Source organism: Pan troglodytes, chromosome 1 (genome assembly GCF_028858775.2).
Source record: "Pan troglodytes isolate AG18354 chromosome 1, NHGRI_mPanTro3-v2.0_pri, whole genome shotgun sequence".
Taxonomy (NCBI): Eukaryota; Metazoa; Chordata; class Mammalia; order Primates; family Hominidae; genus Pan; species Pan troglodytes.
In genome coordinates, this window is record NC_072398.2 from 202,404,895 (window position 1) to 202,432,791 (window position 27,897).

Genomic DNA, 27,897 nt, shown 5'->3' on the forward strand with positions numbered 1-27,897 from the left:
CAGGTCCTACAAATACTCCAGAGAACCTTGATTTACATACCTACCTGTTAACTGAGAAACCCTGAACTCAGGCTTTAGTGTGAATTATCCCAAGCTGCTCATCCCAGTTTTGGATAATCCCAAACTGTCCTATGTGGATAACTACCTGGACAAAGGATTCCTGTGAAGGAAACCAATTTAAACCTTGTTTAAAAGTTGTTCCCTTGGTCTTCAAACTCAAACGGTCAAATGAATGCAGCAGTGTTGTAGAAACATTCATGATCTCCAGAAACAGTCATTAAAATCTTACAAATCATATTTCCAAAAAGGTTTCACAATTTTTAAAAAGGAGTCTCTCATCTCCCTCACATCACGCAACCTGGCTTGTCCTTTGGCCTGGCTACATCATGGCAGGGATCTCTGAAGACACTGTGTCCAGGGGCTGCCAGTGACAGTCCATCAGAGCGTCATACAGCTCCTCACTCTGTTCCATGAACTCCTTGTTGGCCTCAGTCACATCCAGCTGTGGCATGGGGTCTGGAAAGCAAGCAAGGATGGGGTCAGGGAAGTCTAGGGACAGCTGCAAGGGACCTGGTTCAGTTCCCTTCTCCCAGAACTCTGTTCTATGGTAAGGTCCCTATCCTGCCAGTTTTAGGAAGTGAAACCACTGCCTTGCAGGGTTCTGGGGAAGATGAAAATAGGATAATGTATCTAGAGAATGGGAAAATGGCAGCTGTTAGCCTGCATCTATTAAAAGCTACACCTGTGTCTCTAGCCATCATGTATCCTAGATTTTCTGGTCTGGTCCTCACTTCAAATTTGGATTTAGAAGGTCTGATCAAAGTTATTAAGTGCCAGGCATGGTGGCACATGCCTATAATCCCAACTACTCGGGAGGCTGAGGCAGGAGAATTGCTTGAACCCAGGAGGCAGAGGTTGCGGTGAGCCGAGATGGCACCATTGCATTCCAGCCTGGGCAACAAGAGCAAAACCCCGTCTCGGCCGGGCGCGGTGGCTCACGCCTGTAATCCCATCACTTTGGGAGGCCAAGGCAGGCGGATCACAAGGTCAAGAGATGGAGACCATCCTGGCCAACATAGTGAAACCCCGTCTCTACTAAAAATAGAAAAATTAGCTGGGCGTGGTGGCAGGCACCTGTAGTCCCAGCTACTCGGGAGGCTGAGGCAGGAGAATCGCTTGAACCCGGGAGGCGGAGGTTGCAGTGAGCCGAGATCACACCATTGCACTCCAGCCTGGGCAACAGAGCAAGATGCCATCTCAAAAAAAAAAAAAAAAATTAGCTGGGCATGGTGACCTGTGTCTGTAGTGCCAGCTACTAGGGAGGCTGAGGCAGGAGGATCACTTGAGCCTAGGAGGTCGAGGCTGCAGTGAGGCATGTTCACATCACTGATCTCAAGTCTGGGCAACAAAGTGAGACTCTGTCTCAAAAAAAAAAAAAAAAAAAAGCTGGGCACTGTGGCTCATGCCTGTAAACCCAGCACTTTGGGAGGCCGAGGTGGGCAGATCACAAGGTCAAGGGATTGAGACCATCCTGGGCAACATGGTGAAACCCCGTCTCTACTCAAATACAAAAAATTAGCCGGGTATGGCAGTGCACGCCTGTAGTCCCAGCTACTCGGGAGGCTGAGGCAGGAGAATCACCTGAACCCGGGAGGCAGAGGTTGCAGTGAACAGAGATGGCACCACTGCACTCCAGCCTGGCGACAGAGCAAAGACTCTATCTCAAAAAAAAAAAAAAAAAAAAAAAAAAAAAAAGCCAGGCGCAGTGGCTCAAGCCTGTAATCCCAGCACTTTGGGAGGCCAAGGTGGGCGGACCACCTGAGGTCAGAAGTTTGAGACCAGCCTGACCAACATAGAAACCCCATCTTTATGGGGTTAGAAAAATAGAAATAGAAAATTAGCTGGGCATGCGAGATTGCGCCACTACACTCCAGCCTGGGCGACAGAGCAAGACTCCGTCTCAAAAAAAGAAAAAAAGAAAATTAGCTGGGCATGATGGCACATGCCTGTAATCCCAGCTACTCGGGAGGCTGAGGCAGAAGAATCACTTGAACCCGGGAGGCGGAGGTTGCAGTGAGCTGAGATCGTGCCACTGCACTCCAGCCTGGGCAACAAGAGTGAGACGCCATCTCAAAAACAAAACAAAACAAAACAAAACAAAACATTGGGCCTGGCGCAGTGGTTCACACCTGTAATCCCAGCATTGGGAGGCAGAGGCGGGCAGATCATGAGGTCAAAAGATCGAGACCATCATGGCCAACATGGTGAAACCCCATCTTTACTAAAAATACAAACATTAGCTGGGCGTGGTGGCGCGCATCTGTAGTCCCAGCTATTCAGGAGGATGAGGCAGGGGAATCGCTTGAACCTGCGAGGCAGAGGTTACAGTGGGTCGAGATCGTGCCACTGAACTCCAGCCTGGTGACAGAGCAAGACTCTATCTCAAGAAAAAGAAAACAAAAAAAAGGATTAAAAAGAGATTGGAAAATTCTAAGGACTTATCTACAGATATTATGAGGCTAATTATCTCTAGAAAGAAGGCAGTGTCTCCCAGGGGGAAACAACTACAGACTTGAGTATAAAAAGACCGGACTGTCCTGACTTTGCCCCACACTGTGTGACCCTCAGCAGATCACTTGGGCTTTCCGAGCCACTAGGTTCCCATCTGTGAAGTGGAGCTCCTGTGTCCTTCCCAGCCCACCCCACAAGGTCACTACAGTTGGCATCACATGAGAGGACACAAGAAAGTGCTTTAAAATGTTATGAACTAGACAAGTTTGTTCATGCCCTAAAAGGGATGTTTCCTTTAACGAACATTTTCTTGACAGAAAACATTTTCCCTATGACTTTCTCTTGAAGAAGAATCCTCAAAACAGATTTCAAACTTTGAGTCTTTTTGTACCTCAAATAAAGTTTTGGCCAGGAGCAGTGGCTCATGCCTATAATGCCAGCACTTTGGAAGGCCGAGATGGGCAGATCACTTGAACCTAGGAGTTCAAGACCAGCCTGGGCAACATGGTGAAACCCTGCCTCTACAAAAAAATAGAAAAAAATAGCCAGGTATGGTGGGGCACAACTGTAGTCACAGCTCACTGAAGCCTCAACCTCCTGGGCCCAAGCAATCCTCCTGCCTCAGCCTCCCCCAAGTAGCTGGAACCACAGGCCACCATGCTTGGCTTTCAGTTTTTCTTTCCTTTTTCTTCTGTGAAATTCAGTGAAAATTATAAATACTTGGCCGGGCACGGTGGCTCATGCCTGTAATCAAAGCACTTTGGGAGGCTGAGGCGGGAGGATCACCTGAGGTAAGGAGTTCGAAACCAGTCTGGCCAACATGCTGAAACCCTGTCTCTACTAAAAATACAAAAATTAGCCGAGCGTGGTGGTGCATGCCTGTAATCCCAGCTACTCAGGAGGCTGAGGCAGGAGAATCACTTGAACCTGGGAGGCAGAGGTTGCAATGAGCTGAGATTGGAGACTGCACCACTGCATTCCAGCCTGGGTGACAGAACAAGACTCCGTCTCCCAAAAAAAAAAAAAAAAAAAAAGAGATGGGGTCTCGTTATGTTGCCCAGGCTGGTCTCAAAGTTCTAGGCTCAAGCCATCCTCCAACCCACGTTGGCCTTCCAAAGACCTTACAGGCTTTAGCCACCATGCCTAGCCAGTAAATACCTTTTTTTTTTTTTTTTTTTGAGACGGAGTTTCACTCTCGTCACCCAGGATGGACTGCAGTGGAGCATTCTTGGCTCACCGAAACCTCCACCTCCCGGGTTCAAGTGAGTCTCCTGCTTCAGCCTCCCAAGGAGCTGGAATTACAGGCATGGGCCACCATGCCTGGATAATTTTTTTTTTTTTTTGAGACAGAGTCTTGCACTGTTGCCCAGGCTGGAGTGCAGTGGCGTGATCTCGGCTCACTGCAAGCTCTGCCTCCCAGGTTCACGTCATTCTCCTGCCTCAGCCTCTTGAGTAGCTGGGACTACAGGTGTGTGCCACCACACCCAGCTAAATTTTTTTGTATTTTTAGTAGAGATGGGGTTTCACTGTGTTAGCCAGGGTGGTCTCAAACTCCTGACCTTGTGATCTGCCCGCCTTGGCCTCCCAAAGTGCTAGGATTACAGGCGTGAGCCATCGCGCCCGGCCATGCCTGGCTAATTTTGTATTCTTAGTAGAGACCGGGTTTTACAGTGTTAGCCAGGGTGGTCTCAAACTCCTGACTTCAGGTGATTTGCCCACTTAGGCTTCCCAAAGTGCTGGAATTATAGGCATGAGCCACTGTACTTGGCCCATTAAATTTTTTTTTTTTGGTAGTGACAGAGTCTTGCTCTGTCAGCCAGGGTGGAGTGCTGGAGTGCAGTGGCGCAATCTCGGCTCACTGGAACCTCTGCCTCCTGATTTCAAGCAATTCTCTTGCCTTAGGCTCCAGAGTAGCTGGGACTACAGGCGCACACCGCCAAGCCTGGTTAATTTCTTTTGTATTTTAGTAAAGACAGGGTTTCACCATGTTGCCCAGGCCAGTCTCGAACTCCTGAGCTCAGAGAATCTGCCTGCCTCGGCCTCCCAAAGTGCTAGGATTACAGGCGTGAGCCACCGTGCCGGCCTGTTTTTTTTTTTTTTTGAGACGGAGTCTCGCTCTGTCGCCAGGCTGGAGTGCAGTGGCGCCATCTCGGTTCACTGCAACCTCCACCTCCTGGGTTCAAGCGATTCCCCTGCCTCAGCCTCCCGAGTAGCTGGGACTACAGGTGTGCACCACCATGCCCAGCTAATTTTTGTGTATATATGTATGTATGTATGTATGTATGTATGTGTATATATATATATATATATATATATATATATATATATATATATATGAGACAGAGTCTTGCTCTGTCGCCCAGGCTGGAGTACAGTGGTATGATCTCAACTCACTGCAACTTCCGCCTCCTGGGTTCAAGCGATTCTCCTGCCTCAGCCTCCTGAGGAGCTGAGATTATAGGTGCGCAACACCACACCTGGCTAATTTTTGTATTTTTAGTACCAGCAGAATTTCACCACGTTGGCCAGGCTGGTCTAGAACTTCCGACCTTAGGTGATCCTCCCGCTGTGGCTTCCCAAAGTGCTGGGAGTACAGGGGTGAGCCACCGTGCCTGGCAATTTTTGTATTTTTAGTAGAGACGGGGTTTCACCATGTTGGCCAAGATGGTCTCGATCTCTTAACCTCATGATTCACCCTCCCTGGCCTCCCAAAGGGCTGGGATTACAGGGGTGAGCCACCGTGCAAGGCTTAAATATTTTTAATTAAAAAATTAATAATGGGCTGGGCACGGTGGCTCACCCCTGTAATCCCAGCACTTTGGGAGGCCGAGGCAGGCGGATCACGAGGTCGAGTTTGAGACTAGCCTGGCCAAGATGGTGAAACCCCGTCTCTAGTTAGAATACAAAAATTAGCTGGGCGTGGTGGCATGTGCCTGAAATCCCAGCTCCTCGGGAGGCTGAGGCAGGAGAATCACTTGCACCCGGGAGGCGGGCTTGCAGTGAGATGAGATTGCGCCACTGCATTCCAGTCTGGGTGACAAAGCAAGACTCTGCCTCAAAAAAAAAAGAAAAAAAAAAAAAGAAAGAAAAAATTAATAATGGCTATTACTATGTTGTAGTAGGATATGGGGTGATTTTCAGTTTCATTATACTTTACTATATTTTCTTTTTCTTTTTTTTTGAGACGGAGTCTCGCTCTGTCTCCCAGGCTGGAGCGCATTGGTGCGATCTCGGCTCACTGCAAGCTCTGCCTCCCGGGTTCACGCCATTCTCCTGCCTCAGCCTCCCGAGTAGCTGGGACTACAGGCGTCCACCACCACACCCGGCTAATTTTTTCTATTTTTTAGTAGAGACGGGGTTTCACCGTGTTAGCCAGGATGGTCTCGATCTCCTGACCTCACAATCCACCTGCCTCGGCCTCCCAAAGTGCTGGGATTAGAGGCGTGAGCCACCGCGCCTGGCCCATACTTTACTATATTTTCCAAATTTTCCATCCTAACGATGACTTAAAAATCAGGAAAATATGTCATTTAAAATATATTGAAAAACAGAAAAAAAAAAAAATAAATAAAAAATGAATTTTACAAACAGTCAAACAAATAAAAGGTAACAGTATTATCGGCCAGGCACAGTGGCTCATGCCTGTAATCCCAGCACTTTGGGAGGCTGAGGCGGGCGGATCACCTAAGGCTGAGAGTTTGAGACCGGCCAAGCCAACATGGAGAAACCCTGTCTCTACTAAAAATACAAAATAATTAGCTGGGCATGGTGGTGCATGCCCGTAATCCCAGCTACTCGGGAGGCTGAGGCAGGAGAATTGCTTGAACCTGGCAGGTGGAGGTTGCGGTGAACTGAGATCATGCCATTGCACTCCAGCCTGGGCAACAAGAGTGAAACTCCACCTCAAAAAAAAAAAAAAAAAAAAAAAGGTTAACAGTATTATTGTTAGAGGCCCACATACCAGGATAGAATGCCACATGTCAAGGGGGTGATGGGCTCTCCTGGAGCTGCCTGTTCCAGGCTCTCTGGGATCTACACTTACACCTCTGGGTAACACTCGACACTTCTTACCATAATTACATATTTGTCTGGCTCTCTAACCAGAATGTAAGTTCTTCCAGAGCAGAATTTATCTTGTCTTCCCTCTAGCTGAGAGCACAGTGCCAGCCACAGCAGTCACCTGATAATGGCTGACAGAGTAAGGAACGTATGAACCCTTACCTTCCAATGCATCATCTCCAACTTCTTCATATGTCTGCCAAGAGACCAGAGATGTGGGTTAGGGGCATGGTGAAATCCCGGCCCAGGACCACAGTGGCTTATATTTTTTATTTTTTTTGAGGTGGAGTCTAGCTCTGTCACCCAGACTAGAGTGTAGTGGCGTGATCTCGGCTCACTGCAACACCCGCATCCCAGTTTCAAGCGATTCTCCTGCCTCAGTCTCCTGAGCAGCTGGGATTATAGGCACCTGCCACTATGCCCAGCTAATTTTTTGTATTTTTAGTAGAGACAGGGTTTCATCATGTTGGCCAGGCTGGTTTTGAACTCCTGACCTCAGGTGATCTACCTGCCTCGGCCTTTCAAAGTGCTAGGATTATAGGTGTGAGCCACTGGGCCCTACCCACAATGGCTTATTTTTAACAAGAGGAACTGGACTGCTTCAACTTTCCCTATTTTTTCTGAAGCCCAAGCCCCTGTCCTTACCAATCCCATCCTAAAGAATGACCTGTTTCTAGAGGAGAAACACAACCCAAGGGGACCAGTCTTGCCAAGTCATGGTTACCTGCATGGTGCTCTGGGTATAGCCATACTGGGGGTAACTGTAGCTGTAGCTGCCTGTGTTCTGGTCATAGCCCCACTGAGCATAGTAGTTCTGGTACTGCTGATAATACTGGTTGTAGCTATAACTGTACATCTGACTATATTCCACTGGCTTTACACGGCTCCTTAAATGAAGACAGAAACAAAAATAAGTGTAAGCAAACATTTCCGTAACACTGCCTATGTGGCCAGAGACTATTTTAAGTGCTTTATACCGATTAACTTTTTTTTTTTTCTTGAGACAGAGTCTTGCTCTGTTGCCTAGGTTGGAGTACAGGGGCGTGATCTCGGCTCACTGCAACCTGCGCCTCCTGGGTTCAAGCAATTCTCCTGCCTCAGCCTCCCGAGTAGCTGGGACTACAGGTGTGTGCCACCACGCCTGGCTAATTTTTTGTATTTTCAGTAGAGACAGGGTTTCACCATGTTAGCCAGGCTGGTCTCGATCTCCTGACCTCGTGATCCGCCTGCCTCAGCCTCCCAAAGTGCTGGGAGCCCGGCCACCAATTAACTCTTTTAATCCTCAAAACAACCATATGCAATAAGTATATCATTATTCCTATTTTACAGATAAGGAAACTGAGGAACAGAGAGGTTAAGTAATTTGTCCAAAGTCACACAGCTAATATAAGAGTATGGCTCCAGAGACCATGCTTTTAATACAGGAGATTTTAATGGATAGGTTTGTCTCTCTTAACAAACTATGTCAGGACTGGCAAAAGGATATCCTGTTTAAAAAAAAAAAAAAAAAAAGGGCTGGGCGCGGTGGCTCACGCCTGTAATCCCAACACTTTGAGAGGCGAAGGCAGGTGGGTCACCTGAGGTCAGGAGTTCCAAGACTAGCCTGGACAACACGGCGAAACCCCATCTCTACTAAAAATACAAAAAATTAGCTGGGTGGGATGGCGCGCCCGCAATCCCAGCTGCTTGTGAGGCTGAGGCAGGAGAATCGCTTGAACCTGGGAGACAGAGGTTGCAATGAGCCTAGATTGTGCCACTGGACTCCAGTCTGGGCAATAAAAGTGAAACTCTGTTTCAAAAAAAAAAAAGAAAAGAGACAGACGTGGTAGCTCACGCCTATAATCCCAGCCACTTGGGAGGCTAAGGAAGGAGAATCGCTTGATCCTGGGAGGCCCAGCTAATTTTTGTACTTTTAGCAGAGATGGGGTTTCACCATGTTGGCCAGGGTGGTCTTGAACTCCTGGCCTCAAGTGATCCACCCAACTCAGCCTCCCAAAGTGTTGGGATTACAGACGTGAGCCCCAGCACCCCACCTTTTGTTTTCGTTTTTTTTTGTTGTTGTTGTTTTGAGACAGAGTCTTACTCTGTCGCCCAGGCTGGAGTGCAGTGGCGCGATCTCGGCTCACTGCAACCTCCGCCTCCTGGGTTCACGCCATTCTCCTGCCTCAGTCTCCCGCCTCAGTCTCCCGAGTAGCTGGGACTATAGGCGCCCACCACCACGCCCGGCTAATTTTTTTTTTTTTTTGTATTTTTAGTAGAGACGGGGTTTCACCATGTTAGCCAGGATGGTCTCAATCTCCTGACCTCGTGATCTGCCCGCCTCGGCCTCCCAAAGTGCTGGGATTACCGGCGTGAGCCACTGCACCTGGCCTTTTTTTTTTGAGACGGAGTCTCGCACTGTCACCCAGGCTGGAGTACAGTGGCACAATCTCGGCTCACTGCAAGCTCTGCCTCCCGGGTTCATGCCATTCTCCTGCCTCAGCCTCTCTGAGTAGCTGGGATTACAGGTGCCCGCCACCACGCCTGGCTAATTTTTTGTATTTTTAGTAAAACGGGGTTTCACCATGTTAGCAAGGATGGTCTCGATCTCCTGACCTTGTGATCCACCCACCTCGGCCTCCCAAAGTGCTGGGATTACAGGCATGAGCCACCGCGCCCAGCCTATTTTGTTTTTTAAGAGACATGGTCTCACTCTGTTGCCTGGGCTGGAGTGCAGTGGAGTGATCATAGCTCATTGTAACCTTGAACTCCTAGGCTCAATCAATTCTCCCACTTCAGCCACCAGAGCAGCTGGGACTAGAGGAGCACACCAAGCCCAGCTAATTTAATGTTTTTATATAATAATTTATTTACAACAAATAACATTTTTGGGAGAAGTCACTAAGCCTGATCTTCAATGTATTAAACACAGTTAAACCATAAAGAACCCCTAAATCATTGCTTTCAAAAACATGGCTATTTGGCTGGGCGCAGTGGCTCACGTCTGTAATCCCAGCACTTTGAGAGGCCAAGGCAGGCAGATCACCTGAGGTCAGAAGTTCAAGACCAGCCTGGTCAACATGTGAAACCCTGTCTCTACTAAAAATACAAAAATTAGCTGGGCTTGGTGGCACATGCCTGTAGTCCCAGCTACTCGGGAGGCTGAGGCAGGAGAATCGCTTGAACCTGGGAGGTGGAAGCTGAAGTGAGTCAAGATCACACCACTGCATTCCAGCATGGGCAAAAGAGCAAGACACCATCTCAAAAAAAAAAAAAAAAAAAAATAGTTCAACTACTCTTAGGGTAGAGTTTCTCAGCCCTGGATCTATTGACATGGAAGGGTGGGAGGCTGTCCGATGAATTGCAGGATGTTTAACAGTATCCTTGGCCGATACCCACTAGGTGCCATTGGTACATCCTTGGTTGTGATAACCAAAAATGTCTCCAGATGTTGTCAATGTCCTCTGGGAGGCAAAATCACTCCAGTTGAAAATCATTAATTTGGCTAAAGGATAAAAGATCTGGCCAGGCACAATGGCTTATGCTTGTAATCCCAACACTTTTGTAGGCCAAGGTGGGCAGATTGCTTGAGCCCAGGAATTCGAAACCAGCCTGGGCAACAAAGCAAGACCCTATCTCTACAAAAAACACAAAAATTTGCCTAGCATATTGGTGTGCACCTGTAGTACCAGCTAATCAGGAGGCTGAGATGGGAGGATCCCGAGCCTGGGGAGGTCGAGGCTGCAGTGAGACATGATCTCCAGCCTGGGTGACTTTGAGATCCTGACTCAGGGAAAAAACAAACAAACAAAAAATCCCATTCAGAGAAAAGTTTGGAGTTGTAAGGGAAGATTTTCTACCTAGCATGACAGGTGTAATAGTGAAGTATATAATGTTCTGTAGAGTGTCTGGAATATTTTTCTTTTTTATTTGAGACGGAGTCTTACTCCGTTGCCCAGGCCAGAGTGCACTGATGCCATCTCGGCTCACTGCAACCTCCGCCACCCAGGTTCAAGCGATTCTCCTGCCTCAGCCTCCCGAGTTGTTGGGACTACAGGCATGCACCACCATGACTGGATACTTTTTGTATTTTTAGTAGAGATGAGGTTTTGCCATGTTGGCCAGGCTGGTCTCGAACTACTGACCTCAGGTGATCTGCCCACCTCAGCCTCCCAAAGTCCTGGGGTTACAGGTGTGAGCCACTGCGCCCGGCCTAGTGTCTGGAATACTAATTCTTATCCATTCCCACAGCATGGAACACTCACAGGAGGGCTGTAGTTTCATTAATACAAATAAGGCTAAAACTGGAAGTAATTTTTTCCCCTTTATTCAAATCTTATTAATTCTATGAATAAGTTCCCAACAATGGGACTACTGGGCAAAGAACAGGGACATCAGGTATGGACAGCCAAACAGCTTTTCCAATGCTGTCACCAGTAATGTCTGAATACATCAGCCTTTCCAAATCATACTCTATCCCCAACTCTAAGTTTCTGCAGGAGTGGGGCTAGTTCAACCCCAGCACCCACAGCCTGGCAAACAGCAGGCATTCAGTACTTGTGACTTGAATTGGATCCCCTTCCGCCTCCCATCCAGCGTATGGATGCCCTGATTCTCAGCAAACAAAAGAGGAGTGTCTGGCGGGGAGTCTAGAGTCTCTCTACCTTCCCTGCAGGACTCACGCTTTAGGGATTGCCACGCTCAGCCGCACAGGCTTAGACCCCAGTCCCACTGCTCCCTGGCACTCCGTCAGGGCTCGCTTCTGTTCCAGTTCATCTGTGAATTTCACAAAACCATAACCCCTGCATGAAAAAAATATACAATTTAGATCACAAATGTGATGAAAGTCTAAGAATGGACACATGAAAAAGAAGTAAGGATAAGAAAGTGGGCAGGAATGTAGAAAGGAAAAGAGGCTGAGAAGAGAAAGAGAGAGAGTCCATTAAACTAGAGGAAGAAAGGAGAGTCCCATCAACAGGTGTCCACATAGTGTCAAGATCCAAGTACAAACGATTCTAAGATCTGCAGGAATTCCCACATTCAGTTCACCATCCTCCTCGACACCTTCACCCCTGGGGAACATTCCTAAATAGGAGCTTCCCCGACACCCTGCTGGAAAGTAACTCATAGAAGAAAATTCAGCAAATATTTACAGTCTGCCCTGTATGCCAGGCACTGTGCTACGCACAGGATGCAGCAGTCACAGAAAGACAACGTTCCCGCTCTCCTGAGCTCAAATTCTAGCAGGGGGATAAATTAATGCAAGCTAACATTTAATAAATATTTATTTCCCTAGCACTGCGCAGAGCATTTTCTCTCTTTTTTTTTTTTTTGAGATGGAGTTTCACTCTTGTTGCCGAGGCTGGAGTGCAATGGTGTGATCTCGGCTCACTGCAAGCTCCGCCTCCCATGTTCATGCCATTCTCCTGCCTCAGCCTCCAGAGTAGCTGGGACTACAGGCACCCACCACCATGCCCAGCTGATTTTTTGTATTTTATTTTTTCAGTAGAGACAGGGTTTCACCGTGTTAGCCAGGATGGTCTCGATCTTCTGACCTCATGATCCACCCGCCTCGGCCTCCCAAAGTGCTGGGATTACAGGCATGAGCCACCACGCCTGGCCTGTAATTTTTTTAAAGTAGAGACCTGGGTTTCGCTATGTTGGCCAGACTGGTCTCGAACTCCTGACCTCAGGTGATCCATCTGCTTCAGCCTCCCAAAGTGCTGGGATTACAAGTGTCAGCCACCATGCCCGGCTCTTCTTTTTTTTTTTGAGATGGAGTCTCGCTCTGTCTCCCAGGCTGGAATGCACTGGCACGATCTCGGCTCACTGCAACCTCCGCCTCCCAGGTTGAAGCGATTCTCCTGCTTCAGCCTCCCGAGCAGCTGTGACTACAGGCACGCACCACCATGCCTGGTTAATTTTTGTATTTTTAGTAGAGACAGGGTTTCACCATGTTGGCCAGGCTGGTCTTGAACTCCTGACCTCAGGTGATCCGCCTGCCTCTGTCTCCCGAAGCGCTGGGATTACAGGCGTGAGCCACCGCACCCAGCCTGTGCTGAGCATTTTCTCAGGGTGATCTCATCAAACTGTCTAATAATTCCATGAAAGTGGTATCCACATTTACTGAAGAGGTAACCAGTTCAGTGAGATTTAACAACTTGCCCAAAGTCATGGCAGAAGCATGATTCAAAGCCACACCTGTTGCACTCTCAAAGCCTGAGCATATAACTACCATACTGACCAAGAATGAGCCTTTCTTGAGGTTCTTCAATTTCCATTTTTTCTTTCTTTCTTTTTTTTTTATTTGAGACGGAATCTTGCTCTGTTACCCAGGCTGGAGCACAGTTGCATGATCTCAGCTCACTGCAACCTCTGCCTCCCGGATTCAAGCAATTCTGCCTCAGCCTCCCAAGTAGCTGGGACTACAGGCGTGTGCCACCATGCCCAGCTAACTTTTGTATTTTTTTAGTAGAGACGGGGTTTTGCCATGTTAGCCAGGCTGGTTTCAAACTCCTGACCTCAGGTGATCCATCCACCTCAGCCTCCCAAAGTGCTGGGATTACAGGTGTGAGCCACCATGCCGGGCCAATTTTTTTTTTTTTTTATGGAGACAGAGTCTGGCTCTGTTGCCCAGGCTGGAGTGCAGTGGCACAATCTTGGCTCATTGCAACCTCCGCCTTCCAGGTTCAAGCAATTATCCTACCTCAGCCTCCCAAGTAGCTGGGACTACAAGTGCACACCACCACACCTGGCTAATTTTTTGTATTTTAATAGAGAGGGCATTTCACCGTGTTGCCCGGGCTGGTCTCAAACTCCTAAGCTCACGCAATCCACCCACCTGGGCCTCTCAAAGTGTTAGGATTACAGGCATGAGCCACCACGCCCAGCCTGAAGTAGAACACTTCTAACTACACTGAAAGGCTCAGTAACAATAACAAGCAAAACAGCAAACACCTATAAAGCATTTCAAATGTGACTTACTTATATTATATCCTTTAATCCTTACATCAACCCTACAAGCAGCTATTATTAATCAGCTCCATTTTACAGATGGGGCTGTAAAGGTCACGGAGCCTCAATTCTACAATACTGGCATTCTCCCTCACCTGTATTGGAGCTGGGATTTGAACCAGGCAGTTTGGCTCCAGAGCTTGTGGTCTTAATCGCCATGCTGCAGGGCCTTTCTAAAACACCTCCACTCAGGAGAGAAATGCTGAAACTAACACAGTTAAGCATCAGTAACAAGTAAGGCCTTACTTAGACACGCCTGTCTGGTCCAAAACCACCTTGCCTCCCCGACAGGAGGGGTAGACTTTGACGAAGAATTCATACAGCATGCCATCATCCACGTCCGGGGTCAGGTCCCCCACAAAGAGGGAATACTCAGGGCTGAGGAGAGAGAACAAGAAGATTCAGAGGCAAAGACCAAAACCTCTGCTCTGAAGAGCTCTTTCGCATATTCCAGGTAAACCTCTCCCAGGCCCCTTAAGGAAAACATTTGATGGGTCTACTTAACCAGCCCCTACTTTGTTTCATTAGAGCAGTCCTGGCAGAAGAGTTATGGAAATAGTCCCTGCCCCAAATCCCTCACCCACTCCACAGAACTTGTCTGACTTCAAGTATTACATGAGTGCAGATGTGTGGATGTGGTCAGAAGTGCATCTAAGGCACTCAAAAGATAAAACTGCATAAAAACTGCATAATAATGCATTCTGCATTCCTTGTATATTTTAAACATAAATGTTAAAAGACACACAAAAAAGAACTAGATCTGATCTTCTAAGGACGTAAAGCCTAGCGAAAATTAAATCCCCAATCTTTTTTTCTGAGATGGAGTTTTGCTCGTTGCCCAGGCTGGAGTGCAGTGGTGTGATCTGGGGTCACTTCAACTTCTGTCTCCCAGGTTCAAGTGATTCTCACACCTTAGCCTGCCGAGCAGCTGGGATAACAGGTGCGCACCACCATGCCCAGCTAATCTTTTGTATTTTTAGCAGAGACAGGGTTTCGCCAAGTTGGCCACGCTGGTCTCAAATTCCTGACCTCAAATGATCCACCTGCCTCAGCCTCCCAAAGTGCTGGGATTACAGGTGTGAGCTACCATACCCAACCTCTTAAACCACTGCGAGCTTGTGGGTGATACAAATCAGGCCAGAGTTTACCAACTCCTGTTATAGGAGGTCAATTCTATTAAAAAAATAAACGAACACACAAACCTTTGTTGTTTTTTTTTTTTCTTTTTGTTGAAATGGAGTATCACTCTGTCACCTAGGCTGGAGTACAGTGGCGTGATCTCGGCTCACTGCAACCTCTGCCTTCTGGGTTTAAGCGATTCTCTTGCCTCAGCCGCCCAAGTGGCTGGGACTACAGGCACATGCCACTACACCCAGCTAATTTCCTTTTTTTTTTTTTTTTGAGACGGAGTCTCGCTCTGTCCCCCAAGCTGGAGTGAAGTGGCGCAATCTCAGCTCACTGCAACCTCTGCTTCTCAGGTTCAAGCGATTCTCCTGCCTCAGCCTCCCGAGTAGCTGGGATTACAGGTGCCCGCCACTACGCCCAACTAATTTTTTGTGTTTTTAGTAGAGACGGGTTTTCACCATGTTGGCCAAGCTCATCTCGAACTCCCGACCGCAGGTGATCCATCCTCCTCAGCCTCCCAAAGTGCCGGGATTACAGGTGTAAGCCACCACGCCCAGCCAATTTTTGTATTTTTAGTAGAGACGGGGTTTCTCTATGTTGGTCAGGCTGGCCTCAAACTCCTGACCTTGTGATCTGCCCGTCTCAGCCTCCCAAAGTGCTGGGATTACAGGCGTGAGCCACCGCACCCGGCCTACCTTTGTTATTATCTTATTTCAAGTATGATACATATTCCTTGTATAATAAGAATACACAAGGCCAGGCGCAGTGGCTCCGCCTGTAATCCCAGCACTTTGGGAGACCGAGGCAGGTGGATCACAAGGTCAAGAGTTCAAAACCAGCCTGACCAAGATGGTGAAACCCCATCTCTACTAAAAATATAAAAATTAGCTGGGCGCATTGGCAGGTGCCTGTAATCCCAGCTACTCCGGAGGCTGAGGCAGGAGAATTGCTTGGACCCAGGCGGCAAAGACTGCAGTGAGCCAAGATCATGCCACTGCACTCCGGCTTGGGCAACAGAGTGAGACTCCATCTCAAAAAAAAAAAAAAAAAAAAAAAATACACAAAAGCACAGTCCAGGCACGATGGCTCACGCCTATAATCCCAGCACTTCGGGAGGCTGAGGTGGGCAGATCACGAGGTCAGGAGATCGAGACCATCCTGGCTAACACGGTGAAACCCTGTCTCTACTAAAAATACAAAAAATTTAGCCGGGCGTGGTGGCAGGCACCTGTAGTCCCAGCTACTCGGGAGGGTGAGGCAGGAGAACGGCATGAACCCGGGAGGCGGAGCTTGCAGTGAGCAGAGATCGTGCCACTGCACGCCAGCCTGGGCAATAGAGTGAGACTCCGTCTCCAAAAAAAAAAAAAAACCACAAAAGTGCAAAGAAAAATAAAATTGCTATAACTCAACCACTTGAAGACAATCACAATAAATGCTTTGATATGTATACTTTTGTCTATTCTTGTGGCTTTTCTTCTACATGTTCATAAATACGATCCATCGTATTTTGTTTCTAGTATTTTTTTTCACTTTCAACATATTGCCAATATCTTGACATGTCAGTATACTGCAACAACTTGTCAGTGGATACACCGCATCCTAACTAATGACCATAATTTAATCACTTCCCTACTATTAGGTTATTTGGGTTTTCCCCAACTTTAGCTATTATACGCAATACTTCAATGAATACATCTGAGGCTAATCTTTGCACACGTCCATGAGTAAATACTGAAAAGTAGAATTATAGGGTCAATGCATATAAATGTTTTTTAAGCTTTTGGTACACCGTTTTAATGCTTTCAAATGGCAACCTGAAATTCCAATCAATTTATGTTGCTATAACAGGTCAATTCATTGGGTTTCTTTTTTAAGACAGGGTCTCACTCTGTTGCCCAGGCTGGAGTGCAGTGGCACGATCATGGCTCACAGTAGCCTTGATCATTGTAGCCCTCCCTGGGCTCAGGTGAGCCTCCTGGCTCAGCCTCCTGAGTAGCTGAGACTACAGGCGCCCGCCACCACGCCCGGCTAATTTTTTGTATTTTTAGTAGAGACTTGGTTTCACCGTGTTAGCCAGGATGGTCTTGATCTCCTGACCTTGTGATCCGCCCGCCTCGGCCTCCCAAAGTGCTGGGATTACAGGCATGAGCCACCACACCCGGCCATTTTTGTATTTTTTTGTAGAGATGGGGTTTTGCCATGTTGCCCAGGCTATTCTTGAACTCCTAGGCTCAGGCAATCTGCCTGTTTCGGCCTCCCAAAGTGCTGGGATTACAGGCGTAAGCCACTGCGCCTGGCTAACAACGCAATTCTTATTGAATAAAACTTCAATACTGTGAGGAGTAGCAGGGTAGGAAGCCAGGGGCAGGGACCAAATACAGAAAAGCCAGGGTCTTGCATGAAGCACACCAGGAAGGTCCACCAGCAAGGAAGGGAGAAGAGCGTCGTCCTTCAGGAGGGAACCAAGTGCAGCCAAACCGGCTCCCCTCCTCCTATATGGCAGTGTCAGGCACAGTGACACATCTTATGTCTGTCTAGACATGACTTTGTACCTACCTGTTATCTGGTTGTTTCCCATAAGTGGCATAGTTCAGTTTAAAACGTTTCGCCTGGAAGTTGAAAAACAAACAAACTAAAACAGAGAAAGGTGTTTCAAGAGTTGAACAATATTTGAAAAAAACTGAAATAAATTACCTTGGCCAAAACATCTCCCCCTCTCTAAGCCTCAGCTTTTTCTCCTGTATAAAATGAGGGGGTTGCACGGATGACCGCTAAGGGCACTGCCAGCTCCATGGTTCTATGAGCCCAGGTGTGCCAGCTGGTGCAGCTGTAAGCTAAGTAACTGTGGGAAGAGCAGAATGCAACTCTCTTGAAATGTGTCCTTGCTGCTGCCAGCCTATTCTAGTTTCCCAATCAGGCAAGAGGTCTAGAGTTTCAAGTCTTCGGTTATGGGAGGCAGCAATGCAGAATGGAAAGGCATGGATTTGGGAGGCAACCAATCTTCAGTCTGAATCCTGGCTCTGCCATTTACTACCTGTGTTGCCTTGGGCAAGTTATTTCAATTCCCTGAGCTTCAGTTTCCTGGGCCTACAAAGATAACAATGCCTACTGTAAAGGGTTGTTATAGGATTAAATAAAATAAGTATACAGTAGGGATTCAATAGATGGTAGTAAGCAATGACAATAATAATGGCAACATCATCATTATCTAAATGTCCTTACAGGTGTGGCTCCTGGAAGGGGTTTCCCATTAATTTTATGCAAACACTTCTCAGCTGTGGCCAAATCTGCAAATTCTACAAAGCAGTAGCCAGCTGGGATCCTGGAAAAAAAGCAAATAGAGAAAGAAAATGGTTAAAGATAAAATGGCTCAAGATGAGGCCAGGCGTGATTGCTCGCGCATATAATCCCAACAGTTTGGGAGGCCAAGGCAGGAGGATCACCGAAGGTCAGGAGACCAGCCTGGCCAACATGCTGAAACACCATCTCTACTAAAAATACAAAAATTGGCTGGGCATGGTGGCGCACACCTGTAGTCCCAGCTTACTCGGGAGGCTAAGGCAGGAGAATTGCTGTAACCCAGGAGGTGGAGGTTGCAGTGAGCTGAGATCATGCCACACTGCTCCAGCCTGAGCAACAGGCTGGTTTGAGACTGTTTAAAAAAAAAAAAAAAAAGGCTCAAGATGGGTCTTGGCCTTGAAGGGAGAAAGAAATGTTTTTCTAATCTGAGCCAACACTGTTTTTGTTCCCTGCCATACCCCAGCTCAGACCTAATTTACAAACCTGAATATAAGGATTGCCCATCTGGGCCAGTCCAAGATTCGTTTATCTGTATTTATTTATTTATTTATGAGACAGATATCATCTCGATCTCAGCTCACTATAACCTCTGCCTCTCAGGTTAAAGCAATTATCCTGCCTCAGCCTCATGAACACTTGGAATTACAGGTACCCACCACCATGCCTGGCTAATTTTTGTATTTTTAGTAGAGATGGGATTTTGCCATGTTGGCCAGGCTGATCTTGAACTCCTGACCTCAGAAGATCCACCCACTTCAGCCTCCCAAAGTTCCGGGATTACAGGCATGAGCCAAGGCACCTGGCCCCAGACTCATTTAGTAAACATTCATTTATGCATTTTATCATGTGTGAATACTCTTGTCAAAATTGTATTATGCAATCCCATCAAGACTTTAGATCTAATAACCAGTTCCAGGAAATTTTAGAGATAGACTATGCAAAACACCACAAGTAAACAAATGAATGCAGAATGTATGATCTGTTTTTTTTTTCTGAGACCGAGTTTTGCTCTTGTTGCCCAGGCTGGAGTGCAATGACGCAATCTTGGCTCACTGCAACCTCCACCTCCTGGGTTGAAGCAATTCTCCTGCCTCTACCTCCCAGATTCAAGCGATTCTCCTGCCTCAGCCTCTCAAGTAGCTGGAATTACAGGCATGCGCCACAATGCCCAGCTAATTTTGTATTTTTAGTAGAGATGGGGTTTCTCCATATTGGTCAGGCTGGTCTTGAACTCCCGACCTCAGGTGATCTGCCCGCCTCGGCCTCTCAAAGTGCCAGGATTACAGGCATGAGCTACCGCACCCGGCCTCAGAATATAGGCTCTTACAAAGACAACTAGTCTTACCTCCTTAAAAAGTTAAATAGTATGAGGAAAAAAAGAGGTTGGCTTTTATACATTAAAAGAGACTCAAAAAATTAGCCAGGCATGGTGGCAGGCGCCTGTAGTTCCAGCTACTAGGGAGGCTAAGGCAGGAGAATTGCTCAAACCCGGGAGGCGGAGGCTGCAGTGAGCCGAGATCACGCCACTGCACTCCAGCCTGGGCAACAGAGCAAGACTCTGTCTCAAAAAAATAAAAAATAAATAAAAATAAAAGAGACTCAGAAGAACTAAATGCAATGCAGTTTCCTGGATTGAATTATAATTCACTAATAAATGAAAAACTATCAATATTGTGGGGACAATTATAAAAATTTAAATGTAGACCTGCTATGATATGGTATTAGAGAATCACTGATAATTTTGTTAGTGTGATATAAGCATTGTGGTTATGTAAGGAAACGTCCAGTTTCGCCGGGCGCGGTGGCTCACGCCTGTCATCCTAGTGCTTTGGGAGGCTGAGGCAGGCAGATCGCGAGGCCAGGGGATCAAGACCATCGTGGCTAACATAGTGAAACCTCGTCTCTACTAAAAACACAAAAAATTAGGTGGGCGTGGTGGCGGGCGCCTGTAGTTCCAACTACTCGGGAGGCTGAGGCAGGAAAATGGCATGAACCCAGGAGGCGGAGCTTGCAGTGAGAGTCGGAGCCTGCAGTGAGCCGAGATTGCGCAACTGCACTCCAGCCTGGGCGACAGAGCACAAGACTCTGTCTCAAAAAAAAAAAAAAGAAGAAGAAAATGTCCAGTTTCTGGCAAGATCACAAAGATACTTAGCAGTGAAGGGACAAAATGCACTCTATCACCCAGGCTGGAGTGTAGGGGTATAATATTGGCTCACTGCAACCTCCGCCTCCCAGGTGCAGGCGATCCTCCTCCCTCAGCCTCCTGAGTAGCTGGGACTACAGGCGCCCCCCCACCATGCCTGGCTAATTTTCGTATTTTCAGTAGAGATGGGGTTTCACCACGTTGGCCAGGCTGGTCTTGAATTCCTGACCTAAGGTGATCCACACGACTCCACCTCCTAAAGTGCTGGAATTGCAGGCGTGAGCCACCATGCCCATCCTGCAATTTACTTTCATACGGCTCAGGAAAAGAAATTATTGGCCAGGCGCGGTGGCTCACACCTGTAATCCCAGCACTTTGGGAGGCCGAGGCAGGCGGATCATGAGGTCAGGAGATCGAGACCATCCTGGCTAACATGGTGAAACCCCGTCTCTACTAAAAAATACAAAAAAAATTAGCCAGGTGTGGTGGCGGGCACCTGTAGTCCCAGCTACTTGGAAGGCTGAGGCAGGAGAATGGTGTGAACCCAGGAGGAGCTTGCAGTGAGCTGAGCACACCACTGCACTCCAGCCTGGGTGACAGAGCAAGACTCCGTCTCAAAACAAACAAACAAACAAAAAGGCCAGGTGCAGTGGCTCATGCCTGTAATCCCAGCACTTTGGGAGGCTGAGGTAGGCGGATCACCTAAGGTCGGGAGTTCGAGACCAACCTGACCAATATGGAGAAACACCATCTCTACTAAAAATACAAAATTAGCCAGGTGTGGTGGCACATGCCTGTAATCCCAGCCACTACGGAGGCTGAGGCAGGAGAATCGCTTGAACCCGGGAGGCGGAGGTTGCGGTAAGGCAAGATCGCGCCATTGCACTCCAGCCTAGGCAACGAGAGCGAAACTCCATCTCAAAAAAAAAAAAATTCATCTAGTAAATATAGATAAATATGTTTTTTTTAATCTTTTTTTTTTTTTTGAGACAGAGTCTCAAAAAAACCCGATGGACTGTACCTAACCAGGGGGTGTCTGTGAGATTCTGAGCATTCTATCTTTGAAAGAGTCACTAAGAAACATAAGAGAATATGACAACCTAAGAGATTTATAAACAAAAATGTCAGATTTTTCTTAATATCACCCTATAAAGCTATCACCAATAAAAAGATGAGCCTTGGCAAGATGGAAAAACACCACCTCTACAAAAAATACAAAAATTAGCTGGGTATGCTGGCATGCACCTGTAGTCCCAGCTACTTGGATGGGTGAGGCAGGAGAATAGCCTGAGCCCAGAAGGTGAAGGCTGCAGTTAGCCATGTTCATGCAACTAAACTCCAGCCTGGGCGACAAAGTGAAACCCTGTAAAAAAAACAAACAAACAGGCCGGGCGTGGTGGCTCACGCCTGTAATCCCAGAATTTTGGGAGGCCGAGGCGGGCGGATCACGAGGTCAGGAGACTGAGACCATACTGGCTAACACAGTGAAACCCCATCTCTACTAAAAATACAAAAAAATTAGCCAGGCGTGGTGGCGGGCGCCTATAGTCCCAGCTACTAGGGAGGCTGAGACAGGAGAATGGCGTGAACCCAGGAGGCAGAGCTTGCAGTGAGCAGAGATCACGCCACTGCACTCCAGCCTGGGTGACAGAATGAGACTCCATCTCAAAAAAAAAAAAAATTAGTCGGGCGCAGTGGTGTGTGCCTGTAGTCCCAGCTACTCGGGAGCCTGAGGCAGGAAAATTGCCTGAACGCGGGAGGCGGAAGTTGAAGTGAGCTGAGGTCGCACCACTGCACTCCAGCCTGGATGACACAGTTAGACTGGGTCTCAAAAACAAAAAAACAAAAAAAAAAAATACGAAAATCAGCTGGGTGGGGTGGTGTGTGCCTGTAATCCCAGCTACTCGGGAGGCTGAGGCACAAGAATTGCTTGAACCCGGAGGGAGAGGTTGCAGTGAGCCAAGATCACGCCACTGCACTCCAGCCTGGCAACACAGCCAGACTCCATCTCAAAAAAAAAAAAAAAAATACAAAAATTAGCAGGGCAGGCTGGGCACAGTGGCTCACGCCTGTAATTCCAACACGTTGGGAGGCCAAGGCGGGTGGATCAGGAGGTCAGGAGTTCTGACCAACATGGTGAAACCCTGTCTCTACTAAACAAAAAAAAAAAAAATACAAAAATTAGCCAGGCATAGTGGCGCGTGACTGCAATCCCAGCTACTCGGGAGGCTGAGGCAGGAGAACTGCTTGAATTTGGGAGGTGGAGGTTGCAGTGAGTCGAGATCATTCCACTGCACTCCAGCCTGGGCGACAGACAGAGACTCTGCCTCAAACCAAAAAAAAAAAAAAAAAAAAAAAAAAAATTAGCTGGGTGTTGGCCGGGAGCGGTGGCTCACGCCTGTAATCCCAGCACTTTGGGAGGCCAAGGTGGGTGGATCACGAGGTCAAGAGATCGAGACTATCCTGGCCAACATGGTGAAACCCTGTCTGTAATAAGAATACAAAAATTAGCTGGGCGTGGTGGTATGTGCCTGTAGTCCTAGCTACTCGGGAGGCTGAGGCAGGAGAATGGCTTGAACCCGAGAGGTGCAGATTGCAGTGAGCTAAGATTGCACCACTGCACTCCTGCCTGGTGACAGAGCGAGACTCTGTCTCAAAACAAAACAAAACAAAACACCAAGATTATAGAAAAGGAGAAAAGATAAGATCCAAGGAAAAATAATATGTAATATAGCCTGGGTGACAAGAGTGAAACTTTGTCTCAAAGTAAAAAAAAAAAAAAAAAAAAAAAAGAAACATGTAAGAAACAAGAGTTCCATATCTTATTTCTTTTCTTTTTTTTTGAGACAAAGTCTCACTTTGTCGCCCAGGCTGGAGTGCAGTGGTGTGATCTCCGCTGGCTGCAAGCTCCACCTCCCGGGTTCACGCCATTCTCCTGCCTCAGCCTCCCGAGTAGGTGGGACTACAGGCGCCCACCACCACGCCCGGCTAATTTTTTGTATTTTTAGTAGAGACGGGGTTTCACTGTGTTAGCCAGGATGGTCTCGATCTCCTGACCTCGTGATCCGCCTGCCTCGGCCTCCCAAAGTGCTGGGATTACAGGTGTGAGCCACTGCGCCCGGCCTATATCTTATTTCAATAAACAGTAAGGTTGGTCCCAGTGGCTCATGCCTGTAATCCAGCACTTTGGGAGGCTGAGGCGGACAGATCAACTGAGGTCAGGAGTTCGAGGCTAGCCTGGCCAACACAGTGAAATCCCATCTATACTAAAAATAGAAAAAATTAGGCTGGGCGCAGTGGCTCACGCCTGTAATCCCAGCACTTTGGGAGGCTGAGGCAGGCAGAGGTCAGAAGATGGAGACCATCCTGGCTAACACAGTGAAATCCCATCTCTACTAAAAATACAAAAAATTAGCTGGATGTGGTGGCACACGGCTGTAGTCCCACCTACTCAGGAGGCTGAGGCAGGAGAATCGCTGGAACCTGGGAGGCAGAGGTTGCAGTGAGCTGAGATCGCACCACTGCACTCCTGCCTGGGCGACAGAGCGAGACTCCGTCTCAAAAAACAAACAAACAAAAAAAATGAGCTGGGCGTGGTGGCAGGTGCTTGTAATCCCAGCTACTCAGGAGGCTGAGAGAGGAGAAGGGCTTAAACCCAGGAGGCAGAGGTTGCAGTGAGCCAAGATTGTGCCACTGCACTTCAGCCTGGGCAACAGAGGAAGACTATGCCTCAGAAAAAAAAAAAAAAAAAAAGATTAAAATGTGAGAATCTATGCCAGTGTTTTACTTATTTATTTTTGCGACAAAGTCTCCCTCTGTCACCCAGGCTGGAGCACAGTGGCACAATCTCGGCTCACTGCAACCTCCACCTCCTGGGTTCAAACGATTCTCCTTCCTCAGCCTCTCAAGTAGTTGGAACTACAGGTGTGTCTCACCACACCTGGCTAATTTTTGTATTTTTTTAGTAGAGACAAGGTTTCACCATGTTGTCCAGGCTGTTCTCAAATTCCTGACCTCAAGTGATCTGCCCACCTCAGCCTCCCAAAGTGCTGGGATTACAAGTGTGAGCTACCGTGCCCAGCCTATGCCAGTGTTTTAAAAAGTAGAAAGGGGCCGGGCGCGGTGGCTCACGCCTGTAATCCCAGCACTTTGGGATGCCAAGGCAGGCGGATCACGAGGTCATGAGATTGAGACCATCTGGCTAACACGGTGAAACCCCATCTCTACTAAAAATACAAAAAATTAGCCTGGCGTGGTGGCGGGCGCCTGTAGTCCCAGCTTCTTGGGAGGCTGAGGCAGGAGAATGGCTTGAACCCAGGAGGTGGAGCTTGCAGTGAGCCGAGATCGTGCCACTGCACACCAGCCTGGGCCACAGAGCAAGACTCCGTCTCAAAAAAAAAAAAAAAGAAAAAAAAATGAGAAAGGTTACAGAATGAATTTTCATACCAGTAGCTGATTATCTGGGGTTTTCTGCTTAGAAGAGCAAGAAGAGAAATATTTAGGTGGGCATGATCTACCAGTCAGAAAAATCTTTTCCTAGGTAATGGGGTTCTGAATACACAAAGTATCTTTCAAATGGTCTCATCTCTATTTTTAAACCATTTGATGTTTTAGCAAGCCACATGTAGTAGAGTACCGAGAAAAGAGTGGCTGCTTGGAGAATGGCGTGAACCCAGGAGGCGGAGCTTTCAGTGAGCCAAGATCGCGCCACTGCACTCCAGCCTGGGTAGTGACAGAGCGAGACTCCGTCTCAAAAAAAAAAAGAAAAGAAAAGAAAAGAAAAGAGTGGCTGCTTGATAAACACTGACAAATTGATAATTCCCTAAGGAAAACTAAGACCTCAAAGAGAAAGAAGAAAATGGAGGCAATAGAGCACCTCTATCTGAAAATATTATGCATTTGGTTATGTTTACTTATTTATTGTCTCATTCCCCACTAGAATGTAGTAAACTCCATGAGCAGGGGCTATATCTGGATTATTTCAGCCAGGAATGTATAACAGTAGAACACAGTAGTATCTCCACAGACAATTTTTTTTTTTTTTTTTTTTTTTGAGATGGAGTTTCGCTCTTATTGCCCAGGCTGGAGTGCAATGGCGCGATCTCAGCTCACTACAACCTCTGCCTCCCAAGTTCAAGCGATTCTCCTGCCTCAGCCTCCCAGGTAGCTGGGATTACAGGCATGCACCACCACGCCTGACTAATTTTTGGTAGAGACAGGGTTTCTCCATGTTGGTCAGGCTGGTCTCCAACTCCTGACCTCAGGTGATCCACCCTTCTCGCCTCCCAAGGTGCTGGGATTACAGGCATGAGGCACCGCACCCAGCCTCCACAATTTTTTAAATAAATGGCATAAGAGTTAAGGGCCCTCGGTAGCGGGCGCCTGTAGTCCCAGCTACTCGGGAGGCTGAGGCAGGAGAATGGCGTGAACCCGGGAGGCGGAGCTTGCAGTGAGCCGAGATCGTGCCACTGCACTCCAGCCTGGGCGACAGAGCGAGACTCCGTCCCAAAAAAAAAAAAAAAAAAAAAAAAAACAGAGTTAAGGGCCCTCATGAGCTTTCAGGATAGACTCGAATTCAAGTCCTGACTTGTTATTTATTATAACTCTTTTTTTTTTTTTTTTGAGACAGAGTCTCAGCTGTCGCCCAGGCTGGAGTGCAGTGGCGCGATCTCGGCTCACTGCAAGCTCCGCCTCCTGGGTTCACGCCATTCTCCTGCCTCAGCCCCCCAAGTAGCTGAGACTACAAGTGCCCGCCACCATGCCCAGCTAATTTTTTTTGTATTTTTAGTAGAAATGGGGTTTCACCGTGTTAGCCAGGATGGTCTCAATCTCCTGACCTCGTGATCCGCCTGCCTTGGCCTCCCAAAGTGCTAGGATTACAGGCGAGAGCCACTGCGCCCGGCTATTTATTGTAACTCTTCAAGTTATTAAGCCTCTTCATAATAGTATTTACCTACCTCAGAAGTTTCTGAGGTTTTAAAGAGATAATGGATGTAAACTGCTTATTACTCAGCAGATCGTAATCTGACTACACTTACTGAGCATATGCTATATGCCATACACTGTCCTAATGATGAATGTGAATTAACTCATTTAATCCTCACCATAACTCTAGGAGGTAGGTGCTGTTATTATTTCCATTTTTATACTCAAAGTGAATGAGACAGAGCAGTTAAGTAACTTACCCAAGGTCATACAGTAGAAATAGCTTTCAAACCCAGTCTCGCTTGAGTCCTGCGTTTTTTTGTTTTTTGTTTTTGAGACATTGTTTTGCTCTTGTTGTCCAGGCTAAAGTACAGTGGCACGATCTCAGCTCACTGCAACCTCCGCCTCCCGGGTTCAAGTGATTCTCATGCCTCAGCCTCCCGAGTAGCTGGGGTTACAGGTGCCTGCCACCACACCCGGCTAATTTTTGTATTTTTAGTAGAGACGGGGTTTCACCATGTTGGCCAGGCTGGTCTCAAACTCCTGACCTCAGGTGATCCACCCACCTCAGCCTCCCAAAGTGCTGGGATTACAGGCGTGAGTCACAACGCCTGGCAAGTCCTACCCTTAAGCTACATGCCATCCTTCCACTCATTGGGACCTCAAAATGTTAGCTGTTATAATTTTACAGTGACTATTACTAGGGGTAGTGAGAAGCCATGACTACGATGTTTACATTCTCGTACATGACAGCTGCAACGAGATGTATTAAGAGAGACCTGAAATGAGACTTACCCAGTGAGGCGGTTTCGGATAATTTTGACGCTCATTACGGTCTCCCCCATGGTGGCAAAGGCTCTGGAGATGAAGTTCTCATCCATGTAGGGTTCCAGCTGCGTAAAAACAAGAGCACAGCGGCTCAGGCCGGCGGCCGGGCTTCCCACTCCGGGTTCCAGAGCCCCTCCCGTTCAGCCCAGGGCTGGCTACGCGCCGCTGGGGGAGCGAGGGGCGAGGCTCGCCTCCACTGAGCGGCCTGAAACCCCAGCTCTTTTGGTTCAAGCTTGCCCCCCTTTAGGGAGCCTCCCCTTGGACCTAGAAACCCCACTCCTCCGGTCCCAGAACAGCGCGCCTCAGTCCTTGGATTGCTCCCATTCTATGTCCCCAAAGCACCACCTTTCCCTCCCACGAACCCAGGTGGGGCCCCAGGACCCCTAGCCTCACGGACTCAGCCTCTTCACTTAGATGCTGGAACCCGCTTCTGTGTCACCAGAAAGAACCCCCGTCACACGTCTCCCCTTTCTGGGATCCCAAGTCCCCTCCCACTCAGATCCTTCCTCCCTCGCGAAACCGAGATGCTTCCTTGTCTTCAGACCCCGGACGGCTGCCCTCACTCACGTCGCCCATCCACAGGCTGGCCGCCATACCCGCGCACCGGGGTGGGGCTTTGCGGGCGGGGCTTTGCGGGCGGGGCTCTGCGGGCGGGGCTCGATGGCCCGCGCGGGCGCCAATCCTGGCTGCGGAGACCGCTACAGAGCATGCGCCTCCGACGGCTTCTGCGCAGGCTCCCGAGCGCAGCGGCCCGGGTCGGGCCGTGTATTCAGCTCCGGGTTTTTCCTGCAACCCACTGGGCGCGAGGCTTCCGGATCGCGGTGGGCGGAGTTCAGGCTGGAATGGGGCGGGCCAGATACCACCTGGCCCAGGCGGCTGGGTTACTTGGGTTTATTTCTGACTTTATATATTTAGAAAACAAACAAAACTACACACACTCGTCTGACTTTATATAGAAAACAAAACCACACACACACAGACACATATAATTACAACATTAATATATGCTCGTT

General features: G+C 48.0%; 1 protein-coding gene across 3 annotated transcripts; it reads right to left on the reverse strand.

Annotated features, from left to right (window-relative positions):
- Nucleotides 1–241: 241 nt before the first annotated feature.
- Nucleotides 242–27,617, reverse strand: TRNAU1AP (tRNA selenocysteine 1 associated protein 1). Of its 3 annotated transcripts, none has more exons than XM_024357363.3 (9): nucleotides 27,452–27,617; nucleotides 26,852–26,949; nucleotides 17,911–18,010; nucleotides 17,245–17,297; nucleotides 13,810–13,941; nucleotides 11,232–11,351; nucleotides 7,295–7,457; nucleotides 6,733–6,766; nucleotides 242–516 (listed from the first exon to the last, which is right to left on the reverse strand). In XM_024357363.3, exons 1-9 carry the CDS (start codon nucleotides 27,476–27,478, stop codon nucleotides 380–382), a joined length of 864 nt encoding a protein of 287 aa, XP_024213131.1. In that variant the 5' UTR covers nucleotides 27,479–27,617; the 3' UTR covers nucleotides 242–379. The 3 variants fall into 3 exon arrangements, with proteins under 3 accessions (XP_024213131.1, XP_024213136.1, XP_024213137.1); XM_024357368.3 differs by lacking the exon at nucleotides 27,452–27,617 and adding an exon at nucleotides 27,282–27,339; XM_024357369.3 differs by lacking the exon at nucleotides 11,232–11,351 and having other exon boundaries at nucleotides 27,452–27,580.
- Nucleotides 27,618–27,897: the final 280 nt, after the last annotated feature.

Excerpts from the sequence above, each read along its gene's own strand:
- TRNAU1AP (XM_024357363.3), bottom strand. The coding sequence starts at position 27,478 with ATGGCGGCCAGCCTGTGGATGGGCGAC. Across the intron at positions 7,458-11,231 it reads AGCGTGGCAATCCCTAAAGC|GAGCCGTGTAAAGCCAGTGG; the intron begins GTGAGTCCTGCA and ends TCTTCATTTAAG. Across the intron at positions 6,767-7,294 it reads ATACCCAGAGCACCATGCAG|ACATATGAAGAAGTTGGAGA; the intron begins GTAACCATGACT and ends GTCTCTTGGCAG.